General features: G+C 50.6%; 1 protein-coding gene and 1 pseudogene across 1 annotated transcript; one reads left to right on the top strand and one right to left on the bottom strand.

Moving 5' to 3' along the window:
- The first annotated feature begins 715 nt into the window (after positions 1-715).
- Positions 716-15,710, top strand: RP1L1 (RP1 like 1). The gene is given in 11 exon segments (XM_037812783.1): positions 716-1,324; positions 3,549-3,690; positions 5,826-8,893; positions 9,219-9,257; positions 9,362-9,517; positions 9,519-9,572; positions 9,574-9,621; positions 9,623-10,052; positions 10,210-10,268; positions 10,270-10,389; positions 15,660-15,710. Coding segments are annotated over 11 exon segments (4,776 nt in total).
- Positions 15,711-17,639: 1,929 nt separating this feature from the next.
- Positions 17,640-18,615, bottom strand: LOC119516456 (annotated as a pseudogene).
- Between the last annotated feature and the right edge of the window lie 6,053 nt (positions 18,616-24,668).

Here is a 24,668-nt window from a genome sequence, read left to right as displayed (position 1 = left end):
TACAGGCCCTGAGCTCCAGGTTTCCTTGCCTGCTCCCCCATCTGTGAGGGGCTTAGGACAGGTGGACTCTACTCCAGCCCTCTCTCCTAACACTGGAGAGACTGAATCCAGAGGGGAGGGGTAAACTCCCAGAGGTGCACAGCCAATCTCAGAGTGGAGCACAGAACCCCGGGCTCCTGGCTCCTCATTTCGTGTTTGTACCTCTGCATTGCATAGTCTTCTCTTGATTCACCCACCTTTTCCGAGATAAACTACTAAAGTATTAAAAAGTGTTCAAGGGTTGGTAAAAGGGGGCAAGAAAAACAGCCAGGGAGGGAAAGGAATAAAGATTTATTGATGATTGTCCTGTGCCAGGTGCTTTAAATATGTAAACCCCACTTAATCATTATAACCACTCTGCAGGGTATGTGTATCTGCATTTTCCAGATGGGGGACACTGAGACACAGCTTAAATTATTAACTGCCCAGGCTGCACAGCTGGTAAGTGGTGGCATTGGGATTTGAACTCAGCTCTGCCTGTAGCCAAACCCCTGACCTACCTTCCATTCCATCAAAATGGATTAACTGCTTCTTCATAGTTGACAATGGGGTAAACTTGGGGTGGGCAGGAAGCACCACTACATAGAAAGGGAGGGATTGGGGAATGCAAACTCCCCTAAGTTCTGCTGACTCTCCTCTCCCTTTGACCAGCTGTAGAGACCTGGTCGGACCAGTCATGAGCAGCCTCCCAAGCGACGTCCAAGCGCCACGCTGCCGCGAGTGCCTCCTTCCCTCTGTGGCCCGGACCCCCTCCGTCACCCAAGTCACACCAGCCAAGAAGATAACCTTCTTCAAGCAAGGGGATCCCCGGTTTTCTGGGGTTCGCCTGGCTGTTCACCAGCGCTCCTTCAAGAGCTTCAGCACCCTGATGGATGAACTCTCCCAGCGGGTGCCTCTGGCCTTCGGGGTGCGCTCCGTCACCACGCCCCGGGGACTGCACCACCTCAGCGCCCTGGAGCAGCTGCAAGATGGGGGCTGCTACCTGTGCTCTGACAAGAAGCCCCCCAAGACCCCCAGTGGGCCAGGCCGGCAACAGGGGAGAGGCCACTCTGCACTGCCGTCGGGGGACTTCGAAGGCAGGTGTGCGGTGCCAGGAACGTCCTCTTCCTGGAAGGGTCCTAAAATCCCAAGGAGGATGACGCTGATTAAGAATGGGGACCCTAGATTCCAGCGGACGGTGGTTCTCAGTCATGCAAACACTAGGAACCTTGCAACCTTTCTCAGCAAAGCCTCAGATCTCCTGCACTTTCCCGTGAAGAAGATGTACACAATCCAAGGGGAAAAGGTGAGATGTTGAGGTCTGATGTTCCCCTGAAAAAATTCTTTGGACCTTGAGTCAAAACTCTTAGATGGAATGGGGGCATTATTCTTTAAAAAGGAGGCCACTGCTTACCCTGCTACTAAGTAAAAGTAAAGGGAGTGGAGATATTTGGTTAATCAACCAAGCAATTGTGATTGATATTTTTAGCTACCATTTAGTGAACACTTCATAAGGGCCAGACACTGTACCTTGCACACTTTGCAGATGACAGAACCAGTATTAATGATTTCAAAGTCATAATGCAATGATGCTTCTGAATTATTGTGCATCTACCATATACTAAGCACATGCTACATACAGAATAGACAGACAAATGTATACAGAAAGATCAGACAAGGTTCCTACCTTCAATTAGCTCAAAGTTTAGTGGATGTGGTAAGAGAGAGAGAGAGGGCAGGCATATTTAAAATAAGTTAATTGGAGAAAAAGATACTAGGGTCCTGTCTTAGTTTCCCAGCTGCTAAAAAAAATACCATACAATAGGTTGGCTTGAACAATGGGAATTTATTGGCCCATGGTTTTGAGGCTGGGAGAAGCCCAAGACTGAGGCTTCAGCAAGGCGATGTTTTCTTCCTGAAGGCAGTGGTGCTCTGGGGCTGACTGGCTGTGATCCCTGGGTCCTTGGCTTTTCTGTCACATGGCAGTATGCATGATGGGGTCTTCTCCTTTCTCTTCCGAGTTTCATTGACTTTCATCTTCTGCTCCTCCACATGGCTTTCTCTTGCTATCACTGAGTTTCCTCTGCATATAAAAGACTCCAACAATATGGATTATGACCCACCCCATTTCAGTTGACCACACCTTAACTAAAGCAATATCTTCGAAAGATCCTATTGAGAATGAGTTCACACACAGGAATGGATTAAGATTAAGAACATGGTTTTTGGGGGGTGGCGGTGGGGACAGTGTACATAATTCAACCTACCACCAGTTCTCAGATCAATTTGCATATAGACTCATTCTAGGGCTGTTAAAGTTTCTGCAGACACAATGACTTCATTGCTCCCAGAAGGGCCTGAGTCATGATTATCAATTTGCATGTCCTCTACTGGATGGATACTCTTGACAATGCTTTTTTCATGGATCCTAGACTTCTACCTCTTCCTATTCTGGTGAAAATATTACTTTAAAATTAGAGATGGGAGCTTCAGTTAGTTCTCAGTTGCTTTTTCTTCCTTGGAGAATCTGATTCCCTAGAAGCATGACCATGTCTATAAATTTATAGACTTAGGTCACGTTTAGTTGTTGGGATGGACTACAAATCTCAATCACCGAAGAAATTTACAAACTTCTAATAACTGTGTTGAAAGATCTAGTGTACAACAAACTCATGTCATTTTGGGGGAAGAGGATGTAAGAGTTCCTTCTTTTTTCACTTCCATGTTAATGAACACATCCTAATTTGAGAAAATGGAAAGAAAATATTCTGCATTTTCAAGACGGAATTAAATCTTTCACCCACACTGCTAATTACAATATAATGCTCTAAATAGTGCAAACTCTCAGATATGTAGTTTTTGGGAACAGGTAGATTTTCTAAAAGCAGGGACCTGTTTCCTGGAGTGGAATCCAGCACTGATGTCTGTTAACTCCTAACCGGGAGTGAGCAGGCAGACATCTTGCTGGTGGGGCTGGGGTTGGGGGCAGGATGACACAGGCATCTGGATAGGAGCCTAGAGGATGTGTGTAGGAACCTGGAAGGTTTGCCCTCTCTGCTTCACTAGGGGCAGAAGCAGGGGCTTGGATTGTACATGAAAGAGGATTCTGCCTGGGAAAAGGGTAAGATAGTGAATCAGGTCACCATAAAGCTGGAGGGCTTTCTCCTCTGATCATTTGAAATAAACAAATATCCTGGAGGAAGTGTGAGCAGGGAAGCAGGTTAGAAGGTTTCCTGATGTCTTTTCCACCTGAGGCATCTATAGTAACTCTAAATCACAGCCTCATATTCGGTGGATGGAGGGATGTAGATAGAGAGGAAGATCATGGTGGTAGGACCTTGGCCTTCATCTAATGATGGAGGTGATATGGTGAATGTGTGTGATTCTTCCCTTGGATCAGGATTCTGGGGTAAAATGTCCAAAATCAGGACAGGGCTGGAGGGAGAGGATTCTTCCTCCACCTTAGCCTTCCTGGGAAGGAGGGAGCTCTGGCAGACCTGGCATCCTGACTCTCCACTCTCCCTCTCCAGGTGGACTCCTTGCAGAGTTTGCTGCACAGCCCCTCGGTGCTGGTGTGTGCTGGTCATGAGTCCTTCAGACTTCCAGCCATGGAAGATGCCAGAAGAAATGGGGCTGAAACTTTATCTGGGCTGACTTCAAGGAACAAAAATGGTGAGTTGGTTTTGTTTTCCCCCAGTCTGATTTGCACTGGATGGTGGTCCAGTACAGCTGGGTGGATGTTCCTTCCAGATAATACAGGAAACTGCCTTTGGCCCCCATTCTTGGGTGCCAGTTGTTTTGGGGTCTCTCTTGCCTCTTCTTCCTTCTCCTTCTCATCACCATCAAACTTAACTAGGCTGAACATCTGACTAGGATATGAGAGAAGAGAGTCTGGTATTTAGAGGGAACAGAGCTTAGGAGATCTTCAATTCTAAGTTTGTAGGCTATAAAATAAACTTGATGAAGAACTGTGGTGGGCATGACACTGGGGAGGCAGTGGGCCAAGAGGACCTGGCATTTGTATGTTTTAAGAGTCATGATTCTTCCAGGCAACAGAGGGGCCTACAGAGGGATCAAAAGTACTAAAATTAATGAAAACTATTGGCCATCTATTCATGCATCCATCCAACCACACATCCATCCAACCATGTACCCTACTCACCCATCCATACATCCATCCAACCATACTTCCATTCAAAAAGGCTAGTATGTGCCATGCTCTAGGTTTTGATATTAAAAGAAAAAAGAGATTATTTTTAAGAGTACAAATACTAAATGCATAATAAAAGTTTAAGCAAAATTACCAGGAGTGAAAATGGACATTTTGGTGAATGAATAAACTAATATTCTTTGTAAAAGCTGTTAATACAACAACAAACAACGATTTTGGTGTCTGCTGCAGGCCAGGTGCTGGGGTACAAGGACACACTAGCCATGGCCCTTTCCCTGGAGGAAACCTCAGTCTCATTTGGAAAATAGAAAAGCCTTTTCCTGCCCTACTATACACAAAGGGGGGGGGGGGGGGGGGCGTTTTTTTTTTTTTTTTTAAGCAAAAAGGGAATTTATTGATTCATGTAAAACTGATATGGGGAGCTGGACCCAGGGACCCACGTATCATTTGGCCTCTCTCTCTCTCTCACACACTCTTGCTCTCTCTCTCGCTCTCACTCTTACATTCGCTTTTGCTCTGACTCTGCTTCTCCCTCTGACTTTTATCTTTCTGTTACTGAAAGTCTTTCTTCAAGAGATACGAAAGATGGCTTCTGACCACTCTAGGCTGCAGCATCCCAAATTAGCAACTCAAGCAGAGAGAGCAAGCTTCTTTATCCCAGAATCCATATAGCAATCCCCAGGAAGAGCCCTGATTAGCCCTGCTATTATCCAGTGACCATCCCTGAGCCTAGAAATGCCCACACTGTGTATGACAGTCCTAAAAAAACAAAAAAAATGCATGGAACAGTGAAGGGGCATTTGCAAGCCTCCTCTCCTGTCAAACATTAAAAAATTTTTAATTTACAAAATTTTTTTTACAAACACTTTTGCTGGCCGTAGGCTCAGCCTCTGCTAGCCCTTCCCTCTTGCCCAGCACAGCTCAGGGGGTGAAATGAGGAAGCACGAAAGCTTCATTCTTTCTTCGGGTCACTCCTTTCTATTTCTAGATGGCCCCATTCTTCTCTTTTTCAAGGCTGGGGGTGCAGGCTTGACTACCAGGTCTTGACATTGTATGTCCAGGACCTTCCTTGTAATCATTTATCAACAAAAGAGCTTGATGCTTGTTAGGATGACAAATCGCCACTAATAATTGCAAAGCAGTTTATAGTTTCCAATCAGGTTTCTATGCAGCAGCTTATTGATTTCCCCTCCTGGGCTGGGAGTGGGCGAGCAGGGAGAGCAGTTAGCTCCAGGCACTGCTGCCTGCCCTCCAGCTCTGCTGTGTGCTAGAAACTGTGCATTAAGTTTTACAGGCATTTGCTTCAAATCGTCAGAACAAACCTACCCAATAGGTATTATTATCATTTTTCAGCTCAGCAAACAGTCTCTGCCTAAAGCTACACTACGCCTACAGCTAGTACGTGGCAGAGTTGAGACTGAACTCAGACTTCACGCTCATCCCACTGAGCTATGCTGGTTCACAAACTGGCCGTGACATGGATATTCATTTTAGAATGACTTCTGCCCATCTGGGGAGGAGACAGTGGTGTTGAGGGGGATGAAAGGCTCATACTCAGTCTTTATTCTTTTCCTCTTGTATGCCCCACAGTTGTTCACTATCTTTCTCTCTCTTCTCCCTCTTCACTGTGCACCAGGGAGCTGGGAGCTGAAGGCCCAGCCGAGTGTTATCTACTCCAGGTCCAAGTCCGGCAGCAGGCCTCGGCGGGTGTCCTCACTGTCGGGGAGGTCTGGTCTCAGCGACCCCCCAGAGTCCCTGCATTGCACCTCGAGGGGCTCCGACACTAACTGGCACCTTCAGGACACACCTGCCCACCTTGGTCCCTTGGTGGCTGGTGACGACATCGAGAAGAAGGTCCACGTGAATAAGGATGGCAGCCTGTCGGTGGAGATGAAAGTCCGCTTCCACCTACTCAGCCAGGATGCGCTCCTGCAGTCCAGGAGAGTCACAGCCGCCAAGGGGGAGGGCACTGTCCTGGGGGAGGCGGACCCCCTATGTGGCCCGTGGGAGGGAAGCCCTTGGGGCTTCTCAGAGGCTGGGGCACTAGGACTGAGGCCCTGCGAGTCAGGACGTGAGGAAGCCTTTTACCAAGGCCAGCAGCCAGGGCCCCGTTACGAGATCTGGAGGAATCCCCTGTACACTGCCCGGGGAGAGGGAACTGCTTCTCGGAAGAGGGGTGGGCTGACCCTACAGTCCCACTCCAGGGGATCTGGGAGCCGAGGGGTCACCAGGAAGAAAAGAACCAGTGACAGGCCCCCAGAAGACTCTGAGCTGGACTCCCCCTGCTCTCCCAGGGCCCCAGAGGGTGGCGTGAGCAGCTGCGGCCTGCCTAAGGCCTCAGTGGCTGCTTCTGAGAGACGGCCAGGCCAGGAAGCTGGCAACATGCCCCGCATGGGTCAGACCCCAAACAGGGGACCCAACCCATGTCCAAAAGGAGCAGGGGTGGGCAGCAGCGTGCAACAAGCCAAAGGGCTGGGGAGTGAGGAAGAGCCTTCACTGGGCTGCCTGAAACCTGGGCCCCGAGGCCTGGAAGATGCTCTTTCGGACTCAGCAGCCTGTGCAGGTCAGATGAGGGCTGTGACCTCTCAGCAGGAGCTCAGCCAGGAGGGAGGCACCAGTTCTCCCACTCTGAGTCCCTTGTCTTTGAGGAATGAAGACCTCCAGGCAGAGGAGAGTGTGCAGGGTACTGGGAGCCCCAAGGCCAGGCTGCCCGTGGCCCGGGGCCATTCTGATTCTTGGGATGCTGAAGGGCGCTCTTCCCCACCTCCCCCCCGGGCCTCAGCTCAGAGGGGGAGAAGAAGGCAGAGGCGCCAAGCTGGCGCCAGGTCCTCACCCAGCATGTCTGACTTTGGCCGAGTTTCCCAGAGAAGCCACCAGAGGGAGCACCGCCACCGAAGGGACACTCCCTGCCCACTGGACTCACTTGCAACCAAGCAAGCGCTGAGTCCTCCCAAGAGAGGAAGGGCCTGCTCAGATGGCCCCGCACCAAGGTTTTTGGAAAGCTCATCCAGCACCAGGGAAGAGGCCTCCAGGGATCCAGGGTCTCCCTCCTCCAGCTCTCTTCCTTCCCAGTACCCTTCAAGGGCCAGCAGTGCCACCATTACCCCTGTTAGCAATTCAGATCTACAGAAAACAGACAGTGCTTCTAATTCCTACTATCCAAACTTTACCTCCGCTGAGACTGACGGGGACCCTGAGCTCAGGGTGAGCTGCTCATCTGCTCCCGTACCTTCCAACACATCAGATTCTTTCAGTTCCCAGGCTAGGGCCGGTCACCTGGATGAAGAGGCAGGAGGCAGGAGCCCCAGGCTTTCCTCACCCTTGGCTCTGCTAGGAGCCCACCGAGGCAGCTGCTGCTCACAGGTGGGTGCATCCCTGGTCTGCATGGAGAGGGGTAAAATGCAGGCCCTGCAGGCTTCCCAACCACAGGGCAGCCAGACAGCTGTCTCAGAGGCCTGCTCGGTGCAGAGCAGGTACAGCCCCGCTCCCCCGAGGGGACAATCTTGTGACAAGAAGCAGAGTAACTATGACTCTTCAAGTAGCAATAGCAAAAGCAACCGAGGACCTGACAGGGGGCCAGGTCAGGGTGAGCAGGGGGAGCAAGAACTCAGTGTATCGTGCACGCTGTCCCCAGGCTCTAAACCAGGGGCCACAAGGAGAACAGTCAGAGCAACCAGGAGAAGCAGCCCTGGATCCAGAAGAATGTTACAGGGAAGGGTGGCTGGTGAGGGGGAGAGCCTTGAGGAGCAAGAAGATGACGGCATGACGGCCACTGCTCTGCCCCACACCTCGCCAGAAACTGTTGTCTGCGAATGGCTGAGCAACATTCCAGAAGAGCCCACACTCATGAAATACGAGATGGGGGATGAGACCACAAATGAGGCCGAGGAGGGCCCAGAAGGCACCAGGGAGGGTCCTGTTGCCAAGCATTCTCCGGAAAGCCTCACAGAGATAGCTCAGGCCACAGAACAGCCCCTGGAAGGGGAAATCAGTGAGAAACCAGGACCAGATGGAGCCCCAGTGACTGATGATGCTGGTCCCAAATCAGGGGAAGGTCTGCCTCAGAGAGAAGCTTCAGGCAATATTTCAGAAGCTCCTGAGGAGGCCAGAGCAGGTGAGAAAACCAGGTGTGGTGGGAACCAGGGTGCCCTGCCCAGCAGGATCTCTGCCTCCACACAGGTCATGAAGGCCCTGATCAGCTCAGAGCCGGGCCGGCCCAGCAGCCTGCCCGAAGTATCCAGTGCCGTGGGGAGGAGGCTCAGCCACTCCGCCTGTGCTCTCATCACCTGCCTCTCCAGGCTCCACTTCTTTGATGAAGACCTTGGGTCTACTGCTGGCAAAATGAGGTTCACAGACTCCCCCCAGTTTCAGGAGCTCCTGAGCACCTTCCAGGTCCTGTGGCCAGGGTGTGACTTTGGAAAAGAAGAGCTGGACTTGGGCCTCCAGAAGCTTGAGTTGGGCCAGGCTGTGCCAGGCATTGAGTCCCAGGCTGCAAATGAGGACCTCACCCCCGTGTCCTCCTCAGGGGTGGATGTCAGCAGCGGCTCCGGGGGCTCCGGCGAAGGTGGCATGCCTTGTGCTGTGGACTGTGCCTTGACCCCAGAGAGGAAGGAGCTGCCCTTGAAAATGGCGATGAGCATCATCTCCTATCAGAGGCCTGATTCTAGATCCTCAGAGAACCGAGAGGATCTGAGAAACCAACATGTAAGTTGCTCCAAAGCACAAGCAAGCAAAGACGAAACCGGAGAAAATAGCAGGGAACAGATATTGGGCAGTAACCTGGAACAATTTGTTGAAAACATGGTGCAAGAAGAGGGGACGCCATTAGAGAAAATAAAAGAAGAGGTAGGAAGAGAAGCCATGCAAGAAGAGAGTACTAAAGAGGAAATGTTTCCAGAAGAGGAAAGAATCAATGAACAGGACTTGTCAGTGGACCACACTCAGGCTAGGAAGGGCACACAGGAGGATAAGAGAATGCAAATGGAGGGAGCAGGAAGGGGCCCTGACTCTGTGACCCTGTGTCCTCCAGGGACGGGAGACACACCAGCAGAGCCCTCTAGTAGCCCCAGTGAGAGTGGCTCGAATGACAGTGAAGGTCAACATGGCCCCAAATTTGAGCTACCTGGAGAAGCTGTGATGAGTGACGGACAAACCTGGGTTTGCTCCTCTCAGGGGCCTGGGGAGAAGAGCATCTCTATGGCCCACAGAGCATCTCTGGATCCTGAACCCCACCTGGGTGATCAAGTTGCGTGAAGAAGATGGAGAAAGCCTTCCTGTCTCACTTTGCCAGTTGCCACGACTGAGTTCCGAGCCCGATGGGGCCTGCGGGCACACCCATCTACTGGACCAGATGGTGGCTGAGCTGGAGCAGGACATGGGTCGGGCGGCTCCAAGACAGCATAGAGAAAGAGCTCTGGAAGATGCAGAGCAGAGGCCTGGGGGAAGGTGCCCAGGCCCCCAGGGGCAGCCCTCCAGTGGGAGCTGGCACTGCAGACAGAGGCAGCGAAGAGCGCCGCCTCCAAGGCTTGCACAACCTCCCTGCTTTCAGGGGACCGAGCCCTCAGCCTGGAGGAGGAGCAAGCGATGAGCAACACCCTGAGGACAGAGCCCAGTGGGAAGGCAACAGCACAGGAGGAGTTCTGCCCCTGCAGTGCCTGCATGGGGAAGCAAAGGAGCCCCAGGTCCCCAAAGGATGCCAGTGCACCCATCAGAAAGGCCTTTGACCTGCAGCACATTCTGGCAGCAGAGGAAAGGAGGGGAGAGTAGTGGGGGAGGACAGCAGAGGTGGCTCCTAAGAAGGGAGGAGTGGAATGGCCTTGGAGGAAGCCCTTGAGGGGTGGAGGGCAGGAGAAACTCAGCAGAAGTGACAAAGATCCCAAACCAGGGGAGGCAGAGGGGACTGGGTCACCTGGAGGGACAGGAAGTTGCAGCTGCTCAGAAGAAAGAAGGGAAAACAGAAAGTGGTGTTGGCAGAGGACGTGCAGGAAGCAGAACAGAAGGAGCAGGGGATGAGTGAGAAGGAGGAAAAAACATGGATGAGGGCTCGGGAGAGAAGGATAATTCGGAGGGTGAAGCCTCAGGGGGGAGGTGACCAAAGTCCAGGAGGAAAAGATAATTGTGCAGAGGCCCAGAGAGTGAAAGGAGACGGACAGGGAGAGCCAGAAGGAGGATATCAAGGTGGGAAAGAAGACAGCGTTCAGGTCAGCCGAGGAGAGGGCCAGCAGGGTCAGGCTTCTGAAAACAGCAGTCCAGACCCAGAGGGGAAGCCAGTGCCTCCCGTGGCCCCAGGGAGAGACATCTCCTGCCAAAGGTCAGACATTGCCACCTCCAGCAGGTTATCTCTGGGAAGCTATTCTTGGGTCTCTCAGAAAGGCTCAGAAGAAGAGGGTTCAGATGGAGCTATGGGGAGCACTGAAGATGAGCCCCAGGGAATCACTCACCCTGGCAGAAAAAGTCACTGGGATGTACCCAGAAAGTTTCCACTTCCGAGCCAGAAGGGTGCCCCTTCAAGCCCGAGGACTCCAGACCATGGGGCAGATGCAGGCCCCTTGGAAGACGAGAAGGTAGTCAAAAGCCTCACCTTTACGGAGGTGGTGGTCAGGACAGATGGATTTTGATCAAGACGATTTAGATTTCTAGGGAAGATGAAACTGTGAGATTATTGTGAGTCCGGTAGCTCTGTGTTCTATTAATATTGCAAATACTACAAACTGGAGTGAGACTCAGTCTACTGCAGGTGCTTAAAGAACATGGGAAGAGATCCAAGGACTTGCCAAGGAGACGGTGTCAGCCACGCTTTCCCCCGCTTCTGAATTCTGCCCTGTGGTCCTGCCCCCATGCAGCTTGCCCAAAAGTCATCTTCAGACCTGACCTCTTGTTGAAGGTCAGTCAACCCTCATCCCTCTGTCCTCTGAGCCCAAGAGGATGGATCAGACTGGAAATGTTCCACTAGAGTTTTTGTTTGTGTTTGTTTTTACGCTAGCAAGTGTTTCTCTTGTTCTTTTGCCTATTGATCTCCTGTTATTTTTCTCCTTGGCCTCTCTTGGCGCTCACCTCATTAGACTTTGAGGTGCTTTTTTTCTAGTCTTAAATATATTTGGTGACTCTGCAGATGTGAACACTTGGGGAAAACAGAGAAAATCAGGGTCATTTGATAAAGTTTGTTCTTAGTGTATAAGTCCAAGTGAATTTCCTTAATTCATATTTTTGTAATGGAAAAATTGGAGAAGGCAAAAAACAGGAACAAGGAAAAGAAGTCACACATAGTCTCATCACTCAGAGATAACTTATGTTAGCAGTGTGATGTACTTCCTTCCCAGCATTTTTCTAACCATTTTATAGTTAAGATCATCCTTTATGTAAGACTTATAGACTCTTTTTTTTAATGTTACAGTATAAGAATTTCTACCTTCTATCACAAAATCTTCATAAACATAATTTCTAATATCTGAATAATGTTCCATTATGACAACATAAAATACTTCACCATTTACCTACTGTTGACAATTTGGATGGCTTCTGTTATTTTGTTCTTAAATTTTTTTTTCTGAACCTAGACATTATTTCCTTAGGATAGATTCCCAGATGTGGAATTACTGGGTCAAAAAGATATGAACATTTTCAGCACTCTTGATATCTTGCTACTAAATTGTTTTTCAAAAGGTCTGTACTGATTTATATCACCAGCAGCGTGCAAGAATGTCTGGCCCTATGTTCTCGGCAGAGTTTGGTCCTGTCATTAAAAACAAGAAATATTTTGCTAATTTTATGGGCAAAAAATAGTACCTCATTTTAATATGGTACAATTTTAAATAGATTTGATTACTAATGAGACTAAAGATTTTCCAGGTTTTAAAAAGTTCATTTGCATATAAATTACATGTGCATGCCTTTTGTCCATTTTTCTACAGGGATCCTAGCTTTTTCTTTTTTTTTTAATTGATTTGCATGAGCTCTCTATAACTTTTTAAAATATATTCTATTTCTCACTCTTGAGATTTAAAAAAATGCCCTCCCTCCACATCCTTCTGTAACAGACTTTGGACTGGGCCCTCACTGAGTGGGGAACCCTCGATTGGAACAGAATTTCTTTGGTTCTCAGTGGCTTTCTAGATTGATTAAAATGGAAGTTTGTGCTACAAGTAAAGGTTTTGTTTGCAGATGCTGGGTGTGTGCTGTGTCTGCATGCCTGCAATCATCGTTCTGCTGTTTCTGAGTGCTGGCAGAGATGTTCTTAATAAAACTTGACTTTTTAAAAATTCTGGGGAGGTCATTTGTTGAGTTTTTTACATTGAAAGTTAATATGCATTTTCATTTTTATATATGTTGGGGTAGAGTGTTGCTGGATATTGGCTGGAGGGCCGGTGAAGACCAGGAATTCATGGGCCACTTTGCAAGTCAGACTGAAGAACTCGGTTCTTAGCCAGAAGCCCCAAATGGAACAGATCAAGTTGTGAGCTTGGTTTAGATTTGGTGATTTGCGGGGTTGTCCAGTACTCGCCACTATTTGTTGACATGGAGCGCCTGCTATCACCTCTTCTATGAATTGAGGTCATCCCTCACCACCTAAGAAGTGTTCCAACCTCTTTGTTTCCATATTTGCTGCCTCCCAAATGCCAGACTCAGAAGCTCTGACGCCTACTGACATGGTACTTCATGAAAATGACACTGTCCGTCTTTAGAGAAGAGAGTACAATGGAAAAAAGCATGAGATCTAAGGACCTAGGCTCAAGTCCCAGCTATTTCACCTAAACCTCAGTTCCAACATCTGTGAAATAGGCCAAATAATATTTTCCTCACTATTTTGTTAAAGGAAGCAAATGAGATAACATACACATATGTTAGGAAAATATCAATATTTTAAAACATTAATATTAATTTTAATGGCTACTTATCCAGTGCCAAGTGTGTCAGGTATCGTATTAGAGTCTTTATATAAATGATCCCATTTAATCTTCCCAACAAGTTTGCCAACAAGGCAAGAAGGCATCACTCTCCTTATTTCACAAATGAAGAAATCGAGGCTTAGAAAAGTTCCATAAAGTTGCCCAAGATCACACAGCTGGTTAGTGGCAGAGCCAGGATTTCAACTCAGATATTTTAGATTCTAAAGCCCATACTCTTTTCCATTGTATCACATTTTCTTCATTTCAATTCAGGTCCCATAAATAAATAACTTAGCTAAGGGTGGCCAATACTTTGTTGAATGAATTTACCACAAGAGTTAACGACTTACAAAAGTGAATTAGTTGGGACTTTCTGCTCAACTGATTGCATTATGTTTTAAGGAATGTTCTGTTTATCTACTTATCTACAGATATCAGGGGCTGGAAACCAGGTAAAGGGGAGGATTAAACAGAAGAGCTATTTATATATGGAATTCTCCCTTTCCTTACAAACTCACCTGCTTTAAGACCACACATATTTCCGCCCTTTATATTAAAAATTCAGTGTTAATGGACAACTCTGTGTTTCTTTCTGACTTGGAGATAAAGCATTCTCAGGGCCATCAGCTAAGGAAGGCATTTGTGTGTCTCCCACCACTCTTCTCTATAGCAACCATATTTCACAGGGCTCTGAAATTGAGCGTCTCTTGTCTCTCGAGAATGTTGGTATTTCCTACAGTCTCAGCCCATCCCTGAATCAAAAATTAACCTTCATGCACAGTGCTGCCAAAGTACTTACGGAACCAGTGGTAACTCAAAAAGCTTTTTAACCAATGAGGTTTCTCCTTGAAATAAGTGGGAGAGGGAAGTGAGTGGTGGGGAAAATAAGCTGAACATCTCTCCCCTCTCCTTGTTGTCCAGCTGGTGGGGATCAGAGATTCCAGTCCCAAAGGACCACTGGTCAGTGCGTCTCATCCCGGGCTGCACGTTAGAATCACCAAGGACCTGTGTGCAGATCCCACCCCGGAGATTCTGATTTCAGTGGTCTGGAGTAGGACTCAGCACAGCTGTTTTTTAAAGCAACCCAGATGATTACAAGGTCAGTTGGGACAGCCGGTTTCTGATTTAGTTCAACATCTTCTTTTTACAGGTAAGAAAGCAGACACTCATCTTTTAAAGAAGTGAATTGCTAAATGACACAGTTAGTGTAAGTGGCCGAGCAGAGACCAGGTCTTTTTCCATATCACACTTATCTCCCCCATCCCAGAGCTAAGAGAGGCAGTGGGGAGAACTCCCCAGCAGCAACCTGTGTCCTTGAAATCCAGGCTAGTGCTCTCCTCACCTGAATACTGCCCCCACCGGCCTCTTTACCCACCCCCCTGTGTTGCTATCCAGGCTTTGTCTCCAGAACAGCCCTTTAAATGTGCACAGGGGAGACAAGAACTTGTCCTTAGCCCAATGAAGCCGGCAACACAATACAAGGCACACTTGGAAGAGGCGACTCACTGACAAGGCATTTTTTTTTTTTTTTTAACTTTCATGAGCAAGAAAATCATCTAGAGCGCTTGATTTAAGATTGACAGTCCCGCTCATACGAAATTCTGATTCAGGGTGTCTGAGTGGAGCCCAGGAATCTGCATTTCAACAAGCACCTGGAGGAAAACTGGCATAAACCCTTAAATGGACTGTGTTCCACAGTCAGGTTGTCCCATCAGGACCAAGGTTCCTCGGAGAGACTGAGTGTCTCTCACCACCCTCCCCGCCCCTCCAACCCCCACCCCACCATGCACACCCACACGTACTGCTGCCGCTGAGGGGTGGGGTCGTTGGCTTCCCTGCTCTACCGTCATTATGCGCTCACCCCAAGGGACAGTTTGGTTTAGTCCAAGTCAACTTCTTTCTCTCTCTCTGCCTCCCTCTCCTGAGAGACATCTAGGCTGGGCAAAGAGAACTCTTCCTTCCACCCCCACTCCCAGTGCACAGAGGCAGGGCTAGCAGCCCAGGCCCCCCGGTTGCCTGTGGAAAGGGACTCCCCTGGGCCAGCCATAGAACCCGGGCTACAAAGGCCCTTGAGCTCCGTCCCTGCCCGGCCTCCGGCCCCAGGCAGAGCCACTAGGCTGGTCCCGAGACCTCTCTAGGTGAGCCAGGCCCAGCCTCCAGGAGTCATCAGCCCAGCTCTTCAATCCTCTTCCCAGTGACTGTCCCAGGAGTCTTAACTGAGCCCCAGCACATGAGGGGCAACAGGGACTGCCCCACGATGCTCCGCCACTGGACTCGGCCCACCTCTGCTGGCTTCAACCCCTTCATCCCTAGAGCAGTTTGCAGACCCCACCTGGGCCTTCCTGGGTCCGAGACTCTTAGGCCTGGAAGCGTGCGGGGTGACCATGCCCAGTGCCCTGTTTGTTGATGAGAAGACTGAAGCCCACCTAGGTCAGAGCACACCTCCCTCTGGGTACTTCCTTCTCTCCCCCAGTTTCATCTCCATCTTCCCCTCCCCATCTTAACTCACTGGCCCCATCACTCAGGAGACTCTGAAATCGCTACTGTCAGACTCTGGGGTCCTGTTTCAGTCATTGTCTCCCTAGGTGGTGGTGGTCAACACTCCTAACAACGTCCCCCACCTCCAGGTGCTGTGACACGCTCCTCTCCTGGCCCCTCGCTGCTCAGTTCTGGCTCCTCCCTTTGGCTGCCTTGGCTTGCCCTTGAGGATGGTGCCTCCCCACCCTCAGCTCTTTGCTCTTCTCTCCCCTCACATCTCCCTGCATGATCTCATCTACTCTCACTATTTCTGCTTCTATGTTTGTGCTGATGACTCCCAAATCCAGGCCCCCAGCGCAGACCTCTCCCCGAGTCTCCCATCTGTAAATCCAACTTGGTGCTTAACTCCAGCAACTCCAGCTCCTTCAGGACAACCCATCCAGAGCAGAGCTCACCACCACTTCCTAGACCCGCTGCTCTCCCCAGATGCTCAGGTGTGGCACCACCAGCCAATCATCCTTGGCGAACAGCCCCCACCCCCTGCACCCACCAAGTCTTCGCTATCTTATCTACAAAAACTATCCCAGACCTCTGGTGGTTCCGTCCTCACCAGCACCATCAACCACTTCCTAAGGAGAGTCTCCCCACTTCTAGACTTGTTCCTCTCAAGTTTATTCTCACTATGGCCACCAATCACCTATCGAAAACCTAAATAAGTCACTTCATGTTACAGTCAACTTAAAACTCACCAGTGGCTCCTCTTCACCCAGAATGAAGTCCAAGTCCCTTGTTCACTACGCAGCCCATGGGCTTGGTTCTGCTTGCTCCCATGGCATTTCCCTCCCTCCTTCCCTTCCCTTCTTTGTCCTCCCTCCCTCCTCATCCCACTCTTCTCCCTCTCCCTCCATCTTCTCTTCCCTCATGCCCTCCTTATGCTCCAGCCTGTGAGCAGTCCTGGGGATACACCTGTCTGTCCCCAAGAAGCAATTCCTCTAGCAGGAGAGGGCTGGGCTAAGGGGTCTCTGCTACATCTCCACTCAGGTACAATGACCACCAATGTTTCCCTTTTAATTACAAAAATAATACATCCATTATCTTGGAGGTCAGGGTTGCCCACTGCCCCCGCCTGCCCCTGACTTGCTTCACAGACTACCCTCCATATCACACACTTATCTACCAAAGGCTTTTGGGTTTTTTAGTGACTTGGAGAAATGAGAAATCTTTATAAAATCTTCTGCTGAAGTTTTGGGAAGAGGGCATTTTCTTCCTAATTACTCTGTCCAGGGTTGAGGCATGGGAATGTTCTGAGAGATGGTGGAGCCCAGTGATTAGAGCATGGGCTCTGGAGGTGAGGGGCTCCAGCCTCGGCTCCACCGTTAGCCACAATTTACTAACCTCCTGGAACCTCGTTTGTATGAAAAAACGAGGAAAATGATAGTATGCACCTCAAGTTGCTGAGATGGCCCAAAAGTAACATGCATAAAGCAGTCCACAGGGTGCCTGGTATCCAGCAAGCCATTAATAAATAGCATCAGTTGTTTCCATCATTTTTTCAGTTTGGCAGAGATAGATATGTCAATCAAAGAAAAGCAACCTGATTTACTTTTATTTTGGGGGTAAGGGAGCTTCTCCCAAAATAGAGGCTAGTGCAGTACAGTTAGAGGAGCGCATGATGCAGATAAAAATACTGAACACTCAAAATCGGCAAGGGTCTCTTCCAGCTGGGTGATCTGGAAAAGGACCCTGCGAACAGTGACACATGAGCTGGAACTTCAGAAAGCGTGTTTGTTTCGTTTTGTTTTTGTCGAACAAATGGATGATCTCTTTTACTAAAAATCCACATTTATGTTACATTTTACAAAAACATTACGTGTTCTGTTCCCTTGGCCCCTTCCCTAATCCCTACAAAAGGAGGGGGACACAGTCTTCAGAGAGCAATGAGGACAGGGTCCCCACCCCAAATGCTCAGGCTGACCCAGGCACCGCAGACCCCTTGGTCCATGCACAGGATTTGGTGGGGGGGAGGGGGGGGCCGGAGACAGGAATCCCACTCACTGCTCCCATCAGCTCAGGGTTCCTGGAGTCCCTCATTGCCCAACCATGGGCTGGGGGTTCCTGCCAGGGCCACATGCACAGCCAACCACAGCCTGAGCTCCAACCAGCCTGGACGGTCCACACTCAGACAGAGGAGACGGTATCCATAGTGATTGCATCAGTGACTGGCTGGGCTTCCATTCCAACTCCTCCTCCTCCAGGTAGCACTGCGGGAGCCAGGCTTTGAAGAAGTCAGAGATGGAGTGGACGGTGAGACTGACCACCAGCGCCCCCTGCAGGAGCCCAATGAGGATGTCGCTCCAGTGGTCGTGGTTGGACACACAGGTGTAGCCCACCTAGGGGGCGAAGGCTAGAACTGCTCGGTAGGCGCAGTGGCCGTTCCCAACTCCAGTAGAGCCACGCCTGCAGGTAGAGCGTCAAGAGGATCATGCAGTACGTGGCAAAAGAAGAGTGTCCGGAGTAGAAAGACAATGTTGGCCTCCCTGATGTTGGCAGTGCTCCCCTGCACACCTTCTCCAGCTGCAGGTAGATGGAGCAGTTCATGTGGCTCCAGTCGGGGTCACCGACGGCCAGGGAGTTGGGGCACAGACGGCCCAGCATGTTCCCGGCCAGGACTGCCGGCGACTGGCTCACCACTGACCGGGACAGGAACCAGCCCCACACCTTGAAGACGGGCGGCCTTGCAGTTATTGAAGTTGGAGGAGAGTGGAGGCACTTGGTGCACACCAGGCAGGCCTCCTGCGCCGAGACGAGGGCGACGGTGGCCGTGATGGCGACCCCAGCCACGAGCCCATGCGTGATGGTGTCCTGACGGTAGGGGTAGCAGATGGAGTTGTCTCCACATTAAAATCCTCGCTTGTAGAGGGCGTTCACTAGCGTCAGGGTGACAAAGGGCAGGGAGGTGCTCTGCACGCACAGCACATCAAGCATCACAGCCCCATCTTTGCCCTGTGCCGTCCCCGCCCGGGCTGCACCCACGATCCCCCCATGGGTCACATGGCCACCCATGATGAATTTTGATATGAGGAGACAAAGGGAAGGGTCTTCCAGATGAAGGAGATCATAGGAGCAAAGGAACAGAGAGGTAAAGCGTGGGCTTGAAGAGTAGACAGTAAAGCTCAGGGTCCCTGGGCCAAGGGTGCCGGGAACAGAGAGGGCTGCACAGGTGCAGGAGCTGCCTGTTCTCAGCCCAGTAGCAGAGGCTCCAGGACAGCCCTGACCTTTGGCCAGAGGGATTGCTTCCGGCCTGATTTAGTTCTGCACTCCAGGGACCAGACTTCTGCCTTTTTCTCAGGGCCTGGGTCCTTGCCTGGGGAGCTGTGCTATGTCTCAGTCTCCCTTGGATGAAGGGTCTACCTTCTTCTCCTTCTTCTCCTTCTTCTCCTTCTTCTCCTCCTCCTCCTCCTTCTCCTCCTTCTTTTTAAATGATAACAATACTGCATTTCTTATATTTTGAGACACACATTTTGTTTCACATTTCTGAAATCAGTATGAGATTTTAGTTACAGTTACAATTGCTGTTGCATCATAGTGCTTTTTTATTTTTCTATCATATTTTTTATTGTAGACTGTAACACATACATAAAAGTGATAACTTTCCAAGTGCAAATTAACAAGTAGCTACAGAGCAAATTTCAAAGAATATTATAGGTTACAATTCCAGTTTCAATTATTTCCTTATTATGAAATATAACATATATACAAAAGTATGATTTCAAAGTATGATTTAACAAGAAGATAAATAGGAAATTTCCAAAGTTATTATAAGTTATAGTACCATGGTTTCAGTTATTTCCTTATTGTGAAATCTAACACATATACAAAAAGGTATAGCTTTCCAATTACAATTTAACAAGTAGCTATAGAATAAATTTCAAAGGATGCTATGGGTTACATTTCCACCACTTCAATTCTTTCCTTCTAACTATTCTAATACCCTAGCAACTAAGAAAAAAAAATATATATAAAGATTCATTGTATATAATCCTTTGTTAAATTCTATCTTGTCTGTTGCTACCCCTTCCTCTAGTTTATCACTTTCCTGATCTTCAGGATGTCTAGGCAGTGATCTACCTTCTTCTTGAAGGTGCAATCTCCCCCCAGCCTCATAAAACTTGCTCTCACTTACTGAGGCTCTATATCAAGATGCTGCTCTTTTGTACATTTCCACCTTTAATCCACATCATAGCCCTGTGAGGTTGTCTTATCACCACTTCACGAATGAAGAAATGGTTCAGAAGTGAGTTGTCCAAGGACACAGGTGCTTGGTGGATGCGGAGTCCAGAATTTCATCCAAACCCATCTCCCAAGCCTAGGCTCCCTCTTCCATAGCCCGGCCCTGAGCCCTATGGTCCTGACACCAGCTCATGACCTGGTTTCGGGATAGTCCTCTCACCCTGCACTCCCGGGCCAGGCTCTGTCCCTGCAGGGTTTGAGCCCCACACTTCCCCCTGCAGCCCCATTGCCAGCGCCTGGTGTAAGTCCTGTCCCTGGTCTGCTGGGCTGAGCCTTCCTGGGTTCTTACATCCATCTTGTCTTGAGCTTGTGTTCCTCCCAACCCTTCTCCACCCCATGGTCCACCCTCCTGGGTGACATCCCTGATACCATCTCCACCTGCACTGACCGACTCTTAAAAGGAACAAGCAACCTGTGGTTTTCAGCTGTAGGTGTCCCCTAGGGAGCATGTGCAAAAGCGGGTGAGTGTTTTTGCTTGCCACTGTGACGGGAGCACCCCTGACATTTTGTGTGCAGGGACATCTTGCAATGCTAAACATCCTCAAAGGAAGGGTGGTCACATCCCACAGGCCTCAAGCACTATTCCTGTCCCATTTTACAGTTGAGGAGACTGGAATTTCTGAGTGTGGGGGCTTCCCCCAAGCCCCATAGCTCTGTGAATGGATGAGCCACCCCTTGAACTATGCTCTCCTGATTTCTGACTCTTCCCACCATGTCCCAGAAAGAGCAGGATCATTTCCCAACAACCTGGGGTGGCTTAGGAGCATCCTGACTTGAGGCAAAGAGCGGAACTGGGTGACCTCGCAAAGCTCTGTCAATCAGAGTAGGTCTGGGAAAGCACAAACTGGTGACACTGGTCAGCATTGGGTCTGCAGTGTTGCAGCGGGGACAGTTGCCGGATGGGTGTGATGGATGGAGAGAGGGGAAGACTGAGAGATTGGAAAGTGACTCATTTTCTTGGAAAAGGCTGAGCCCCATGTTCTATTTTGTTCTGCCCTGGCACAATGAGTTGTTCCTTGTCCCACGAGAGAACAGGCCCTGACAGGACAGGCGGTTCCAGAAAATGTTGGGAATCCAGGGTTAGGAAGAAGGCTTTACAGCTCTTTTGTTTTGCCATCAAGTAGCAATGCACCTGAACTCCACAAATGCCTATCAGAATCAGGTCCACAAAATGTTCAGTTATTGGTGAGCGAATGAAAGAGCAGAAGGCGAGGGGAGAAAACTTCCACGGGATAACCATGTCCATGCCCTCCTGGGCCCAGGGCTCTCTGTCCCTGTAGTGTCCGTTTCCTCCTGCTCCTGCAGAGGGAGATTGCGGGTTCTGCCACCGGCGCGGGGGAGCTGGATGCCACCACAGCACCGAGGAGGCTCATGCTGATGGGTTGCCCCTGCCTTACCCGGACCTGCATTTCAGGGAGCATGGCGCCCCAGGACAGTTGACATTTGCCAGCCCTTTCATCAAACACATGCTGAGCCACTCCTTCATGCCAGCCTATCTGTCGGCTGCTGAGGCGGCACAGATGAGGGCACGCCCCTGCTGTCCTGCTGTGAGCTCCCCCCACCTCCCATACCTGCCCTGCGGCCCCTCTCTTGGGGACAAGGGGACTAGGGCTGTGGTCCTGTGTCCGGCGCTTTCTCCGCCCCGCCTCGAGTCCTCGGTCGGCCGGCGATGGGGACCAGAGAGATAAGGGGAGAGAGGGTGCGGACAATGTCTTACCCGACGCACTCGTGATCACTCTGGACCCGCAGCAGTGAAGCATGTAGGCTTTTAATGGAACTAGGCAATCATCCTCTTTACAGGTTCCGCCCGGGGCAAGACGCCTCGGGGGAGAACAACCTCGATGCGGCCGTCAGGCGCGGCTCCTTGTGGGCTGTCTCCCCGAGCTCTGCCCGGGAACTTTCTTATAAACCTTACGTATATCCAATGGGCAAACGCCACGCATACAAGCATGATTGGTGAATACAGAGGGTTGTCACATACATCACAAAGCGGAAGCAGGATGTGGGCGCCATCTTTGCACCACTCGATGGGCGGGGGGAACTCAAGGGCAGGCTGCAGCTTGTCTACTAGGCCTAATCCGGAATGTGGCTGCTCACATCTCCCCCTTTTTGTTTTTATTTTGATGCCCCAGTGTCTCCAGTGATGAATGTGCTCCCGTGGACCTAGATGGCCCACAACGTATGTTTTGGTGCTTTGGGGAGTCTGGACTAGGTCCCGGCCATACTGCGGCGGGGCCTCTGGCACCGACCAGAATGCTCACTTCATATAGAGACCGGAGAGCCCATGAGCTGGAAACCATGTGGCTCTCCTTGCAGTACTCAGTCTCGCAACTGGGGGACAAGAGGGTTAGGAGAACGGTAGCCAGTGTCGAGGGCGTCACTAGGTGTCTCTGTGCAATGGCAGGGGTCCCGTCTGGCCACAACTAGGACTCTGCCCAAGAGATCTACCTGAGACAAAAATAGGACCACTGGTGCCGATTATTTATATCTGGGATTTTGCCAAATACTTAGCTGCGAACCTTGCCCCCAAATGCCCCGCTTCGAGTGGTTGGGATGGGTGCTGGGCAGAGGGACTATAGTCATCAGGAGGGTTACAGGCAGAGGACATGGCCATCATGGCGGTAACACGTAATTGCTGTTGTCTTTGAAACAAACGCTCCAGCAAACTCTTAACAATGATCAAACCTACTAATAACCCCACAGCAAGAAGAACCCAGTTGGTCAGATTAGGCCAAGAGAACCAGGAGGGAAAAAAGGTCAATATTCCTGGCCCTCTTCCCGGTCTGCTGGGGAGTGGTCGACACCGTCGACATCATTTGACCGCTCATCACGCGAGTTGAGGACTGGATCCAACAGGTCACGTTGGGGGTTTAACGACCCGTCAGGCTGCAGTTCTTTGGTGTTCTCAGGCGACTGCACGGTTCTCACCAATCTCTCCGGTACCCACACTGGTTGGCGTCCTGGTTCCTGGGGAAAGACACAAACAGAGCCTCTGGCCCAGCTGAGCACTGGGTCAGGGCCTTTCCACTGCCCCGTTAAAACATCCTTCCAGCGGACCAGGCCTCTATGTAGAGGACCTGGGGTGGTATGTTGCAGGGCAGGTGTATGATTTAGGGCGGAGAGGTTTTCAACCATATTCAGGGTGTAAGGGGCGTTAGGGCCGTACTGATGGACGGCTTGCCTCAGCTCCTTCAAGAGCTTGTAATCATAGGATTCATGCAGATTACGACCTTGGTGATTGATGATGACTGGGAACATTTCGGAGACCGGTTCGGGCTCGAGCGGTTGATAGCCGCCCAAAATGCCAAAAGGTCTGAATGTGGTAAAGGGGCTCCACTTCCAAAAATGCCTCCTATTGTCATTTGAGGGTGAAGGGCCCGGAGGGTCCACGTAGTCGGGCGGGGGTTCTGGGTGTTGCGAGGGGGGGTCATGGTCTCTACTCGTCATGGCCACTAGAGGGAGTCCTGTACAAGGGCCCCTTGCGGAGTCGGTTAAACCGTCCACCGGATGCAGGTGCTTCCTTAGGGGCGCAACGGTCGTTGCCGGTGGGGCAGAGGGCCGCGTGGGTGAGATAGGGGGTGCCTCTAGATCAATCAGCGGAGGCGCTTCCGGTCCCTCGTCTGCCTCGCTTTCAGAATCTGAGTCAGAACTATCAGAACTAGTACTCGACTCTGGCGGCTTGCCCTTATGGGTGCCCTCCGCGGATGAAACGGACTGAGTTTCTTGGAGCGCATGTCGCACCTGCAACAAGGCAGCAGGCGTGGTCAGGCCCATGGCCGATTCCAGCTCAAGTACAGCACGAACAGTCTCCCATATAAGGACCAGGACTGGGTCCAGACAAATGCCCGTTTGGCGCGCTCGGTCTATATCACGGCCAAGTTTCATCCAAGAGGGCAGGTTGAGGCTGCCAGAGCAGGGAAACCAGGGGGCAAAAGTGGCCACATCATCAAGGAATCGTTGGAGAGAACTTTTCTTAACTGAGATACCCCGCTGCTTCAAAAGGGTCTTTAAGGGGGTTAATAGGGGTGAGCTTTCAGACTGCCCCATGCTTGCAGTCGGCACTATCTCTTAATCACTCGGAGAGCTCTTCCGAGTCCCCGGGGCTACCTGAACGCCCACGGGCCCTAGTCCTCGCACGAAAAAAAAGGGGTGCTTACCTTCTCGCGGTGATCAGTCGCGGAAGTCAAGCCACGGATCCCGGGAGCACGTCTCCGTCGGGTCGAGGGGAATGCGAATGAGGTGCCCCGTACGGGCCACCACTTGTCCGGCGCTTTCTCCGCCCCGCCTCGAGTCCTCGGTCGGCCGGCGATGGGGACCAGAGAGATAAGGGGAGAGAGGGTGCGGACAATGTCTTACCCGACGCACTCGTGATCACTCTGGACCCGCAGCAGTGAAGCATGTAGGCTTTTAATGGAACTAGGCAATCATCCTCTTTACAGGTTCCGCCCGGGGCAAGACGCCTCGGGGGAGAACAACCTCGATGCGGCCGTCAGGCGCGGCTCCTTGTGGGCTGTCTCCCCGAGCTCTGCCCGGGAACTTTCTTATAAACCTTACGTATATCCAATGGGCAAACGCCACGCATACAAGCATGATTGGTGAATACAGAGGGTTGTCACATACATCACAAAGCGGAAGCAGGATGTGGGCGCCATCTTTGCACCACTCGATGGGCGGGGGGAACTCAAGGGCAGGCTGCAGCTTGTCTACTAGGCCTAATCCGGAATGTGGCTGCTCACAGTCCTGCTTGGTGTGCTCCTAGGCAGCAGTGACAGCAGAAAACCCAGATGGGCTCAGAAAACTAGGTGGGGGTGGGGAAGTTGCAGCAA

Source organism: Choloepus didactylus, chromosome 20 (assembly GCF_015220235.1).
Source record: "Choloepus didactylus isolate mChoDid1 chromosome 20, mChoDid1.pri, whole genome shotgun sequence".
In the NCBI taxonomy this organism is placed as follows: Eukaryota; Metazoa; Chordata; class Mammalia; order Pilosa; family Megalonychidae; genus Choloepus; species Choloepus didactylus.
This window is presented reverse-complemented; position numbering and strand designations above follow the sequence as displayed.